The sequence below is a fragment of the Budorcas taxicolor genome, chromosome 11, assembly GCF_023091745.1.
Source record: "Budorcas taxicolor isolate Tak-1 chromosome 11, Takin1.1, whole genome shotgun sequence".
In the NCBI taxonomy this organism is placed as follows: Eukaryota; Metazoa; Chordata; class Mammalia; order Artiodactyla; family Bovidae; genus Budorcas; species Budorcas taxicolor.
In genome coordinates this window covers 75550253-75564118 of record NC_068920.1, presented here as the reverse complement: position 1 = coordinate 75564118, position 13866 = coordinate 75550253, and the positions used below count along the sequence as shown (strand labels likewise).

The following is a 13866-nucleotide window of genomic DNA, read 5'->3' as shown; positions in this document are numbered from 1 at the left end:
TCACGTGATAGGAATTCCCTGGAGGTCAAAAAAGAACATTAGGAGAGAATGAACTCATCAAATACTTCCAAGATTTTCCAGAAACTATGGTGAATAGTCATAGGGTAATATATTCTGGTTTAAAATACACCTTGCTTTTCACATTCATGGCTAACTAAAGTTATTCATCATTGTTCTTTTCAATGTGAGAAGAAAATAAAATCACCTTAAATATGGACAGAACTGTGGCAGAGATACAATAGCTTCAAATGGTCAAACAATTGGAGATGTGGATATAGAAAAAAGACTTGTAGACACAGCTAGGGAAGGAGAGGATGGAACAAATTGAGAAAGCATCATTGACATACATACACTACAATGTGTAAAAGTGATAGCTAGAAGGAGGCTGCCATATAACTCAGGGAGCCCAACCTTGCGTCCTACTGACAACATAGAGGGTTGGGATGGGGGCAGGAGATGGGAGGGAGGCTCAAGAGGAAGGGGATACACATACACATACACACACACACACACACACACACACACACAGTTCTGATCGATTTGAGTTGTTGTACAGCAGAAACAAACACAACATTATAAAGCAATTAACCTCCAATTAAAAAAAAAGAATGGTAAAACAATAAAATGGGGGGAAAAGTGACAGAGGTACCTTTCAACCATTTAATGAAATGAAAACGTAACTTTTCAACCATTTAAAATGAGCACTATCACCTGGGTACCAGTCCCAACTGAAACAGGTATTCTCCAAGTGAGTGGATTCAGTGTCTAAGCATCATGATATAAGATGTATATAGGACCTCTAATCACACTTAAAATTTAAACAAGATTTTTCAGGGAAAAAAAAAGTGAAAGAAATATATAATGAATACACTGAACATGCATGGGTATTTGATGTCATCATCAAAAATCACCTCCCATTATGTATCTTAGGGATGTATGAAAAGATGCTTAAAGTAAAAGATGTTATTAATAGAATCAGCACCAGGTCAGTGTTGCAACTTTTTTTTCCTATCAGCAAAAAATCCTTGCCAATAGACAATGACACACAGTGGTTTTTTTTGTTAGGTCAGATGTTCTGGGACTTCTTGTTCTACAAAAAGATGATGCTTGCCAGTTTAATTTTCCAAACAGCATTACATTCTTCTCTGGATGGGATTTAAAAAAAAAAAAATGGAACTACAACTGCTAAGTCAGAAAAGGTCATTGAGATAGGCTGGTCTGATAAATAAGGTATAATGCTGAGCAGCATAAGACAGTAACATCCCTGGATTTCCTGCTGCTCTCACATGTTTGCTTGTTCCCTCATCTATAAATGAGGGACTACCTGCCTGGTAATACCTTCAGAGAATAAACTAAGGGTGCATGAGATAATGTCTGTAAGCTACAGTAGACTCCTTGGAGACTGGCGCTGTTTGAAAGCAACTTTGTCAGTGACAGCTGAGAAAATCTTCAGTGAGCCAGAAGCCCAGGGACCTTTGGTTCTGGTCCATGGTGAAATTAGAAAACAGCCACGTTATTTGGCTCCTTCATTTCAAGCTTTTTCATGGGAATAGAATTATATAATTATTAACTCAGGGGATGCTGGTGAGATTTCTGTTAAATAATTTCCATGCACTGAATATTACTGAAGAGTCTCCGTCTTTCCATTTACTTACTAATCCTCAACTTTCTTTTCTACTCCTCTCTATTGTGCATCCTTAACCTGTAGTAATTCCTTAAATATTTTATCTTCTCGTCCTGCATCTGTGTGTAGAACCTGAGGATCTATATTTCATATAAGTGCTTGTCATATAAATCCAAGGCCCATTTCATCTAAAAAACTCCCACAATTATAGATATTCTGAAAATATCTATGGAAAAACAAAAGGAGTCAGGGAAAGGGGAAGTTTAGGGAAACTAGTACTTCTTGAGAGCGAACAAGGTGACAGGCACCATGTGACATACTGCAACACCCATTTACCTGCATGAGCCTGAAAGTTAACTGCATGGTTCCCATTTCACAGATGAAGAACTAAGTTTTGAAGGGCCTACATAACTGGCCCCAAGCTAGACAGTTACTGAGTGTGGGGATTATGAGCTGAAAAGCCATTGTCTCCATCCTACCTGTCCTCAAGTGGCCTCCAGAGCAGAGAGACAGTCCCCCGTAAGAGAAGAGCGGAACACTTCACACCTGCACTTTCCCAAGGCCCTCAGCCATCAGGGGAAGAGTTCATATCTCTGTTCTGATGGGAGCTGATGCAGTAACATAAAATGCTCCCCACTTCTCTCCAGATAACTCAGGGGCTGAGGCAAGAGGCCAGCAAGTAAGGCAGGTGCAGGCTGCCAAAAAAATGTCTAATGAGCTCTCCCTCCAGGCCTGGTCATTAGAACTGTGAAAAAAACCCAACATATTGGAGCCAAGAAACAGCAGAGAGCAGCCTTCCCCAACCAGCCTATCCCTCCCAAGCTCTGGAGGCCCAGCCATGTCCAAAAACAGGCTAAATGTCAGGTAGCCAGGCAGTGAACATGCGGAGCCAGCACCAACCCCACACCCAGGCTCCTTAGAACATGTCCAAAGGCCCCTGTTCTTTCGTCTTGTTCACGTTTCCATGAAGACTGAAGCAGAGGTTCAGTGTATTTCTTCACAAAAATAATTATTCAAAGTGTACCATGGTGCTTTCAAAAAGAACCCATGTGACTTGGGACACGTACACAAATAGAAATATTCAATGGTTAATCATCTTAACTTTGAAATGTTCAAAACTCTTCAAGACATTTTTGCAATGAGAGCAAATCCGTTGCTGGGGTCAGCATTAAAGAAATTTTATCTGACACAGCTGGAGTCTGACCTGTAGTTGGTCAGACAACATTTTTGTAGAAAGTCTGCAAGCAAGTCCCGGAACACAGGCGAAAGTAAGAAGCTGAGACACAGGAATGGACCAAGATGAAAGGTTGAAAACAAAAAGTTCACACAGGTGACACCTGGACCATGTCCCCAGGTGAATGATGCAGACAGACACTGTGATTAAGTCTGGGTTTCTACTAACATCCTCTGCAGTTCACTGTTACAAAGTGATGTCACTCCACCTACCAGGGAAGGCAGATATTGAAAGAGTAATAGCGAGAGGAAGAAGACAGGAAAAGACCCGGACAGAGTTACTGAAGGGAGGCAAAGAGGCTTTGATTCTGGGAGGTAGCCAGAGCCTGGGCGAGCTGCTGTCCTGCATGGATTGGCAGTGGAGGAAAACTCGTACCAGGCCAGGTGCCTACAAGCCTCAAGTTCTGGAGCTAGCCCTGCATTTCATGGACATGTGTGCTCCACACTCCAAAGGGCTGTGGTCTCCCCATCCTCTCAGCTGACTCACCCTCGCAGTGGCCTCCTGGGGTCATGTGGTACCCGCTATCGCAGTATTCACATCGGAAGGCCCCCATGGTATTGACACAGTGGCCTTCCCCACAGACGTCTGGCCTCAGACACTCATCGACATCTAAGCAAAGCAGAAAACATTGTCGAGTGTTATTTCCCAAAACCTAATTTCAAACCTCTCCCATCTCCCAGGTTAGTTCAAATTTAAGAATGAAGTAACTGATCCCTACTATCTATTATCTCTTTGATTTGTTCCCAAAAATTGAGTGGCTTGGATTTACTTGAATCCAAAAGAAATATTTAACACCACTGGTCTTTGCACACATTTGATATTCTTCATTCAAAAGTGTTGAGGGAAGAAATTTCATTTGTTAATCTTCCAGAATCTAGCAGATTACTGTGTTGTAACGGGTTTAATAATAAATTCTGGGTTGTCTGAATGGGCCCTGGACTGATGGAATCGGGGGAGCTAGAAACCCACATGAGGGAATTTATGCATCAGAAAGAACACTACTATTACCTATGCAGTTAGTACCCTCCTCACTGGCCATGAATCCTGCTGGGCAAATACACAAGAAACTTCCCTCAGTGTTTTCACAGCGTCCCTGGGAGCAAAGGTGTAGATCCTGAGTGCATTCATCAATATCTGTTAACAAAAAGACATACAAAAGGATTAGCGTGGCATGAAATTCTCATGAAATACTAGCATTCTGTCTCCTCTGTCCCACCTTATAAGTGAGGAAAACAGTAAAAGGAATACACTCAGTTTCCCTGAATACCTGAAGAGCTGCTATTGCAAAGAGGGAATACACGTATGGCATACTGCTTTGAAAGTTCAAGCTACAGCTATGATATTGGTGTTTCGAAAGAAAGATTTCAGGTCAACACAAAACGACCTGCCTGATAACTGGAGTCATGTAAGTGCTGGAATTCACCGTGCAAATCCCAGGCCAGCTCAGCAGAGGCAGTGAGCAATGTCATGACAGGCACTCTCTTTCACAGTGCACGTGGGTAAAGCGAGACTGAATCATCTCGACTGACTGCCCTTTGCAACTTTACGCTTGCGATTCTAAACATAATACATCTCATGTACGCAAATTCATGAGAAACAGTCATACTACAGAGCAAGTGGATGTCCCCCTCACACCTCACTCCATATATACATGCAGAACCGAACAGCAAAAATCATATTTGCTCAATGGAATTCAGCATAAAGTGGGTTTAATTAGGTATATCCCTTTGCAGCTCCATATTTGCCTTATAACTCTTATTGAACTTCCTTTTTCTAAAAAGGATATTAAATTTAGTGTTAACACATTAAAATGACTTAACACATTTACACCCCTTTGTGAGATACATTTTTTCCCCAAAGAAGCATATATGAGCTCCCTACATTATAAATCCATTAATAGTCTCTCGCCAGCATATACTGATTTTCAGTATAGTAATTCCAACAAAGGTACATAGAGTCAAAGCTATGGTTTTTCCACCAGTCATGTATGGATGTGAGAGTTGGACCATAAAGAAAACTGAGCACTGAAGAATTGATGCTTTTGAACTGTGGTGTTGAAAAAGACTCTTGAGAGTCCCTTTAACTGCAAGGAGATCCAGCCAGCCTATCCTAAAGGAAATCAGCCCTGAATATCACTGGAAAGACTGATGCTGAGGCTGACGCTCCAATTCTTCAGCCACCTGAGGGGAAGAACTGACTCATTGGAAAAGACCCTGATGCTGGGAAAGATTGAAGGCAGGAAGAGAAGGGAATGACAGAGGATGAGATGGTTGGATGGCATCATCAATTCAATTGACATGAGTTTGAGCAAGCTCCAGGAGTTGGTGATGGACAGGGAAACCTGGCATGCTGCAATCCATGGGGTCCCAAAGAATCAGACCTGAATGAGTGACTGAACTGAACTGAATAGAAATTCCTGTTAAAAATCAAATTTTATAAATTTATATAAACATTTTTATTGCAGGATATATTAATTTTTGCTAAATATGTTCATAGATAGCTATGTCTAGAGCTCTTAATTATTGTCTATACTCTTTACCTGAAAAACTTTGGGAAATTATTCTACCTTGATGTAACTGTATTCCTCTTGGCAAAGCAGGCAGCATTGAACCAAGAGGTAAGAGCCTTCTAGGAGTTAAGCAAGCCTCTTTTTTAAGCACCTTTAGCTTAGGGAGAAAAATTTTTTTTAATTAAACAGTATTTTCCCCGTGATTATGTTCTTAATGTGCAAACATTCAATATTTAATAATCTCATCAACCACAAGTGTCTTCTTACCAACACATTTCCTCTGTTGCTCATTGAACTTGTAGCCATCGTAGCATATACAGGTATACCTCACTGGCAGGTTAATGCAGTGTCCCGCTCCACAGATGTCAGGGTTCACAGAACATTCATTGATTTCTTTAAAAATAAGAAAACGTGGGACAAAACGGATATAAACAAAGATTTCATTGCACCTTGCAAACAATAACTTTGTTTCTCCTGAATACCTTATCGCCAGTTATGCATTCAGAAAACAAAATTTCACACTCTAAAATCAAGTGTAAACTCATCTGATTACATTATAATTGATCAGTTAGTCACAGCCAAAGCCACCAAAAATTCTGAAAGAGACAACTTCTAAGATGAACTGGAGTAGGTGGAAATTTAGAAAGAGGCCATCCTGGACGTTATCATCAATTCTGAACTTTCAAGATAGCCCATCAGTGAGTTTCTATCCTCTCCAGTTCATTTTGGATGATGGACTGAATCACATGATTCCTTCTGATAAGAAATAGGTGGCAACTTTCTACTATTTGTTAGCAGGCCAAATTCAAGTTCCAAAAAACATACTCAACCTCCTCCAAAATTTCTCATTAATTCTCCAGAAAGATTTACCACTTCTAATCAAAGCAGAACTTCTGGATGCAACTTATTCTTAATTTGCCAATTTCAACAGGAGCATATTTTATTTATACTAGTAGAATATAGAATCTTATTCCAGATCTTCTCTGCTTAGTTCCTCCCTTCCTTTCCTCCTGATTCCTGCACAAGACTGGCTTCTTCTATGAAGTCCTTGTTCCACACATAGACACAGGCTGTGGTCAAGGCAAGGGGAGGGGAGTTGCCAGTGGGTGAAGGCCATCACAACATGCTTTATCACCAAAATGACCTGAAAACTCAAAGGTGATTTTCTGAGATGAATTACTCCAAGGTAGTCTGTTGATTTCAACGATCTTTGTAAGTATGTATAATAGTATAGTAGGGAGTGGGCAGTACAGCTGGCGGTCAGAGCCCAGGCTTGAGACGAGAGTACAGGTACCAACCTTGCTGCCCCTTCTTTGCTCTGTAACAGAGCACAAATTACTTAAACAATCTAAGCCTCACTTTCCCAGTGGTCCAGTAGTTAAGAATCTGCTCTGCGAGGCAGGGGACACGAGTTCATTCCCTGGTCCAGGAAGACTCCATACACCACAGGGCAACTAAACCCACACACCACAGCTACAGAGCCTTAGATCTAGAGTCCATGAGCTGCAACTACTGAAGCTCATGTCCCTAAAACCTGAGCTCTGCAACAAGAGGAGCCGCAGAAATGAGAGGCCTGAACAGCACAACTAGAGAGCAGCCCCTGCGTGACGTAGCTGGAGAAAGCTCAGGCACAGCAATAAAGATCCAGCACAATAATAAATACATAATTTGGAGAAAAGAATATACAACAAAGAAATAGCACACAAATGATACTACTATCTATTATCTCACTGCCATCATGCAGTAAACAACACTTAAAACAGATGACATCATGGATACGCCCAAATGGCCCAGTGGAGGAAGACCAGGGGCTCAAGTGTGACAAGCTAAAACACACCTTTGTTAATGGGGTCTATGGTTTGAATGAAAAGAAAAACAGGCATGCTACTGTCATCAATAACCCACTGTGAATTCTGAAGAAAAATGTGGAAAACAGTGCTTTAACAAAAATTCACTATGGAAATGACCTAAATTGGGGTTGAGGTTACTCTCCAAAACCCAAACCACATTCATTTTTCATCAAGTGTTATTCACTGTGCTGTGATTTTAAGACAACTGGTGCAAGTTATTTGAAAAGTTGTTAGGCTTTAAAAGAAAGCATATGACTACAGAGCTGCAGTATTTTGCATAAAATCACTTGGATTATGATAAAAGCGCACATTTAAAATTATTTATATCTTTAGTGAACCTATTTATGCTAATTCACTATCAGAAAAATAGTTTATAGTCAGTATAATGTCAAGTTACAGGAAAAAAAATTCAAAAGACTAAAGACATAGGTAATTACCATGACTGCTTAAATGACTGATTATAACCATATAAAATAATGAATTATGGGACATACACAATATAGATTATATAATAATCTTTAGCAGGATAGGAAAATGCTTATTTTTTAAGAAAATATAGTCAGGTACAAATTATAATATAGGATATGATTTAAATTATTTTTACACAGAAAAGCAGATTGGAAGAAAATAAATCTAAGTGTTACAATTATGGAGATTAGTACTGTCTATATTTTTCTGCATCTTCCAAAATTTCTACAATGAACAAGTGTTATTACTTCTATAATCAGAAAAGTCTTTCTTAAAAAATTATCATTTCCATGTGCTGCAAAAATCTGAAGGTAAAAAACGTAATCTTCTCCAGGTTCTACTTCTAGACCCTCAGGTAAGAATTCTCTTCTCTGTTTATAAGAATTCTTTAGTAGAACAGTGTGAGAAGCAGTTCTTAACCATCTATTCTTAATGTAAGCAGATGCCTCCTTTAAAAATTAATGGCATTTAGATTTCTTGATTTTCTTTGAAATTATTTTATGTTCTTCTCTGCCATTTGCTTAAATCAGAGAAGACATATTGATCAAATTTGCAAAAAGAAAAATTAGAAGATGACAATATACTAGGAAGAAGTAGTCAGAATTAATTAAAAGATTGTACATCTGGGGTTTTCAGGAAATGCTTGATGGGTACTCATTGCCCCCACTCCCACACACACCAATTTATTGATTACCAAATATTTATCTGTTCTTTTTCAGGCACAGCTTTAGAATGGAATGTTTACACATGTAAATAAAGTCTTCAAAAATATGTGATGCTTAATTCAGATGAGATACTTTCCTATGCCAGTGTGCCAATATTTAGATAATTTCTTCTTAAGTCAACTCTAAGATAGAAGAAATGATTAAGAATTTTAACTCTTTTGTCTTTTTTCATTTTTTAAAAATATAAATTTATTTATTTTAATTGGAGCTTAATTATGTACAGTATTGTATTGGTTTTGCCATACATCAACATGAATCCACCACAGGTATGCACGTGTTCCCCATCCTGAACCCCCCTCCCTCTTCCCTCCCTGTACCATCCCTCTGGGTTGTCTCAGTGCACCAGCCCCAAGCATCCAGTATCTTTTGTCTTAAGAAATGAACAATAACGGCCTTTCCTTCCAATTTAGTATCTTAAATAGAAGCTATGAGGTTGAAATATTTATGAGGAAAGCTTGAGAATTCTTAGCTGATTACCTCATAGATTATGTATATAAAACTGCAGTTTGAAAACCTTGATCCCAACTGGCGCTAAGGTATGTAAGAAAATGCTACTCCAACACCACTAGAGGGTACTAAGAGATACATCAGTGTGAGGGGATATTTACTAACATTGTAGATTTCTATAGTTTATCCCATTTTTTATACACATGATAAATTGTATCATTTATCCTCAGAGATCCCATTTATTTACTTGCTATCCCACCCTTCTAAGTTCAAAAAGAAAAATTAACAACTTCAAAATACCTCTGCTTCCTCTTTACCATTCATCAAAAAATTTACCAGATTATAATCAACAACACTAAATCTTAACTTTCCTTAACACACAAGAAAGCTTGTGACTTGATAGAGGTGTTAGCGAATTCTTTTGTAGTAATCATAGTGCAATACACGAATGTATCAAAGCAGCACATTGTATACCTTAAACTTATGCAATGTTATATGTCAACCACATCTCAAAAAACAAACAAACAAAAAACAACAAAATTGATCAACACCATTTTAAAGTTTAAAAAAAATTATTGATACTCTTAAAACTTTCAGAAGGTGTTTCACACCATCTCTTCCTACACTTCCCTTCTTTGACTGTTACACTTTCATTCTTGATTATAAGTTACACAGAAAGGCAGTCCTGATAGTATTGTCTTAAAACTGAAAAAATTAAACTTCAGGCTTAGAAAAAAGCTTCTGGCTTTCTCTGCATTCTGGGGGGCAAAGACCTTATGCTTTACATTTTTCTAAGACGTCACTCACACAGAGCCACGCTAGCCTGTTCCCACAGAAAGGATCAGTTCAGGTCAAAATATACATTTCTCCATATGTGCTGATGGCACCGACACAGGCTCTGGGAATACGGTAAAGCCTTGCACAGAAAGCAGTAATGATTGGTCTCTGGGGCACTCAGGTTAATGATCACATCTTCTCTTCTGAAGCATGTTTGGCTTCCCAGAGACAAGAGACTGTTCCCACTGGACTCTTGGAAGCGTCCCCCTTCATAATGCCCATCATATTTCCCCTAGGGTGCAGGACCGCCCTTACACATGCGGCCCCTGAAACAGCTTCACCTACATCAGGCCAAGGACTTCATTGTATCTTTCCCGGGAGTCCATTTAGAATTTGGAAAAAAGAGTCATGACCAAAAGCCAATGGAAAACCAAATGGTCTATTTGTCCCAGAAAGACGGCCAGAGATAGATTTAAGAGTCTGGTGTCTTTAAGAATTAAATGAAAAAGAAAGCTTTTGGCAAGATATGAAAATGAATACGCTGACCTTTTGCTTTTTTCCTGCTCATGTGATTACTCAAAATAAATAAATAAACAGAGCTGGAAATATTAAAGCATGATGATTTTACATGCAACAAAGTTCATCTTCCATGAGCCTACATAGTTTATTGAGGCTGTCATGACACTGGTAATATGCTTCAGGGACAAAGGTTTTTATAAAGGGGTCACTGATGAGTTCTGGAAAAGATCTGATGAGCAAAATAGTTTTTACAACGTTTGGGCCATGATGATTACAAAGGTTTACATAAAGCAGTCATGAAAGTCAGAATAATTTCTGGCTGGTCTGCAAGGGCCATGGAGAAAGTTTAGGAAGAGCTGGCAGAGGAAGGTATCAAATGTCAACTCATGGAAAGGTTTACAAAAATGCCCTGGCTTCCTAACTGCCCCACAAAGAGCATAAATTGTCCCACAACAATTGAAGCAGATGTTTCCACTTTGTAAATACTCGCCAGAGAAATAAAGGTTTGATTTTCCAACCTATCCTTGAGCTACTAAGACACTATGCTAAATCAAGAATTTATATGCTGAAATGTATCATTTCTTTGGAAACAGTGTGCCAATAATATTGCAAGCCACCAACTCAGCTGCTCAGAGTGGAAAATATCACCCTTATTCCCTCCAAATATGTGGCTCCCTTTATAATTATTGCAAGTCAAAGTGAGTCTGACGAAATCTACAAAGGCTACTTCCAATTTCACCATCATAAAGATATCATTGCTGAGCAATGTGAGGCTGATTTTGGTTATTTTAGACGCCTACTTATTATTCTATTCCTTTCTTCAATTCATGTAAGAAACTAACAACCATCTACCTCCTTTGTGTTCCAAGAAAAAAACAAACAAAAAACAAAAAACTCTGCCTAATGTTCCAGAGAGACTCGATCAGATTGCTCTTTCAATCTACATATCTGGCTCTCTCATCAAAATCAATGAGAACATTTATATTTTTATTTCAATTAAATTTGATACAAAACATTCCTCTTGTTCTAGGGTAGATTACAGATCATAGTATGGCTCCAAAACTGCAAATTATTTAAATTCAAAAACTATCTAAAATGTTCTCCCCATGGATTGGTTCAGAAAGATTCTTCTACTATAGGAAGTCAGAGCACCTATAAATGCTGTGTGAAAATGAAATTTCAATGTCACTTGTTTCCTGGAAGGAAATATTTGTGCTTCAAACATGTGATAGCAGATGTTAGCCCTGTATCTCTGCCAAACTCAAATTAAGCTGTCTTCTAACAACTTCATATAGCACAACTACTTTCATTTTTTCAATCAGTTCCACAGTTCAGTTGAAGCTGAGTAACTGCAATTTGTTATTCCTCACAGGGCTGCATTTAAATGATCAAACTGCGTTTATCTAGCCAAACTTCTACAAAGCTAAACTGCAAGAAGTCTGTTAAGTCAGCCATTGTTTAAAAGGCACAAAACGACAGAGCCTTCACACTGGAAAATGGAAATAGAGTACTTTAAAGAGCTAGCACATTGACAGACTGCAATTTTCTTTTTTAACGCAGATGTAAACAATGAGAAGACTTGCTGACCAAGATGGTGCATTATATGTTTGTATGCCTTGCACAGTAGCCTTTCATGTGCCGTGCTTTGTCGCTCAATCATGTCTGACTCTGCGACCCCACGGACTGCAGTCCGCCAGGCTCCTCTGTCCATGGGCTTTCTCCAGGCAAGAATACTGGAGTGGGTCGCCATGCCCTCCTCCAGGGAATCTTTCCCAACCCAGGGATCAAACCCAGGTCTCTCTCATTGCTGGTGGATTTTTTACCATCTGAGCCACCAGAGAAGCCCAGTCTTTCATAAATGGGTTTAATGAAATAAGTAGATACTGCTGTGACTTCAGAACAGAGAAAAACAATTTTAGCTACAGCCATTAAAAACAAACAAAAATCACTAGCATTTCACTCTATCACTAGAAACACAGGGTTTGGCCAGAAAATTCATGTGAGTCAACCCACTACTTAGAATAGTTAACATTTCTATATCACTCTGCTCACTGTTTACAGTAAAACCAAAGAGCAGTTGCTTTGCATTCATATGGGAAGGCCACAACTCTGGGTGCAGCTGCGCCTTGAGGCATCGCTGAAGCAGGTGAGAACACACTGCTGGGTGCATGACGTGACTCTGCCCTACTTAACTGCACTTCAGCTCAGGACAGGGGAGTGGTTTAAAAACGCTTTCTGTCTGCTGCATCAAAACAAGTGTCTAAGAGAAAGTGCATCCACAATTTTGAGAAAATAGGTCAAAGCTTTGGTTTTTAAAACATATAAAAACTGTTATGTACTTAACGGCATACAACTTGACGTTTTAATATCTATACACTGTGAAATGATCACCACGATCCAACTAATTAATACATCTAACCAAGCATGTTTCTGTGTGAAATGATGCAATGTCATGTTTCTTAAGAGGCAAAACTCTGAGAGAGGCTGCACAGTCCTCTATTAGCTTCTCCTGTATACACTGCCAACCTCATCCTGCAATGATGTCATGAACTTATGCTGTTATGATGCACCTTAGTGATACTTTGTCTGATTACAAAAATATTTTTCCACATCAGAATATGTGGAATACACAAACAATTTCACAATGAAACAACATTCAAACCCCTCAGACCCTACTTCCAAAATAACCACTGCTGATCTCGTGTATTTTCTTCTAGCATTTTCTCAATGTATGTCTTTTTTTATATAAGTGGTTTAATACTCTATATCCTTCATTTTTACATACTTTGTCTTGTATTTAGCAATATCTTGTGACCATTTTCTGGTATATTTTTACAAATTCTCAAAAATACTGTAGTAATTGGTGGTAGCATAATGTTTCAATGTAGATATAATTATCTATTTCCCTATAGTTAAATATTTAGGTTTTTCTATTTTTTTCTCTATTATACACAGTGCTGTGGTAAGTGCCCGTTTATACAAACCATTACAACAGTGTTGGGGAGACATTATTTCCTTATACTAGTTATCTTGATGTAGGATTACTGAGTTAAAAGTCCTGAACATTTTTAAAGTTCTTGATACATATGGCCAGTTTGTGCTTTCCAGAAAAGTTGAACTACTTTACATTCCTTTCCATAATTGTGTGAGAGCCTTGACTTCACTCTAGTAAAAATGAAATATTACATTGATAAGAATAAAGAATTCTTACTTTAATCTGCATTACTTTGAGTACTAGTAAAGTTGAAATTTCCTATTACATACATGTTTCTTGGTATGTTACCTATGAATTATCTGACGATATTAATTTCATTTTTCTATTAGTATTCTTATTGCTGATTTATAAGCCCTCACTATACATTAAGGATATTAACTTTTAAGCTGTTGGTTATAAATTATGATAAATCTTTATAATTTCTCACTAATGGCTGAAATAACATGTTTATTAAACAGAATTTTGAAAATATATAAAAATATATTGAGCAGAAAGCTTATCCATGATCCTATTAACTGAGGATGATTAAACGCTTCGATGAACTTTCTTTTTCTGTGTTTATAAACATTTAAAAGATAAAATTGAAATCACTGTGTTCTGTATTTAATATCATCCTATAAGCATCTCCTCATGACATTACTTTTTTTTTTTTTCAGTCATATCCGACTGTTAGCGACCCCATGGACTGCAGCCTACCAGACTCCTCCGTCCATGGGAT

The 13866-nt window shown here is 38.3% G+C and overlaps 1 protein-coding gene across 1 annotated transcript in view; it reads right to left on the bottom strand.

Moving 5' to 3' along the window:
- LTBP1 (latent transforming growth factor beta binding protein 1) overlaps positions 1 to 13866 on the bottom strand; it is a 456857-nt gene that overhangs the window by 130199 nt on the left and 312792 nt on the right. Inside the window, exons 16-18 of the mRNA XM_052648703.1 lie at positions 5635 to 5760; positions 3867 to 3992; positions 3345 to 3467 (exon numbers count right to left, since the gene is read on the bottom strand). Coding sequence (XP_052504663.1) covers positions 3345 to 3467; positions 3867 to 3992; positions 5635 to 5760 — 375 coding nt within the window. The remainder of the gene's footprint in view (positions 1 to 3344; positions 3468 to 3866; positions 3993 to 5634; positions 5761 to 13866) is intronic.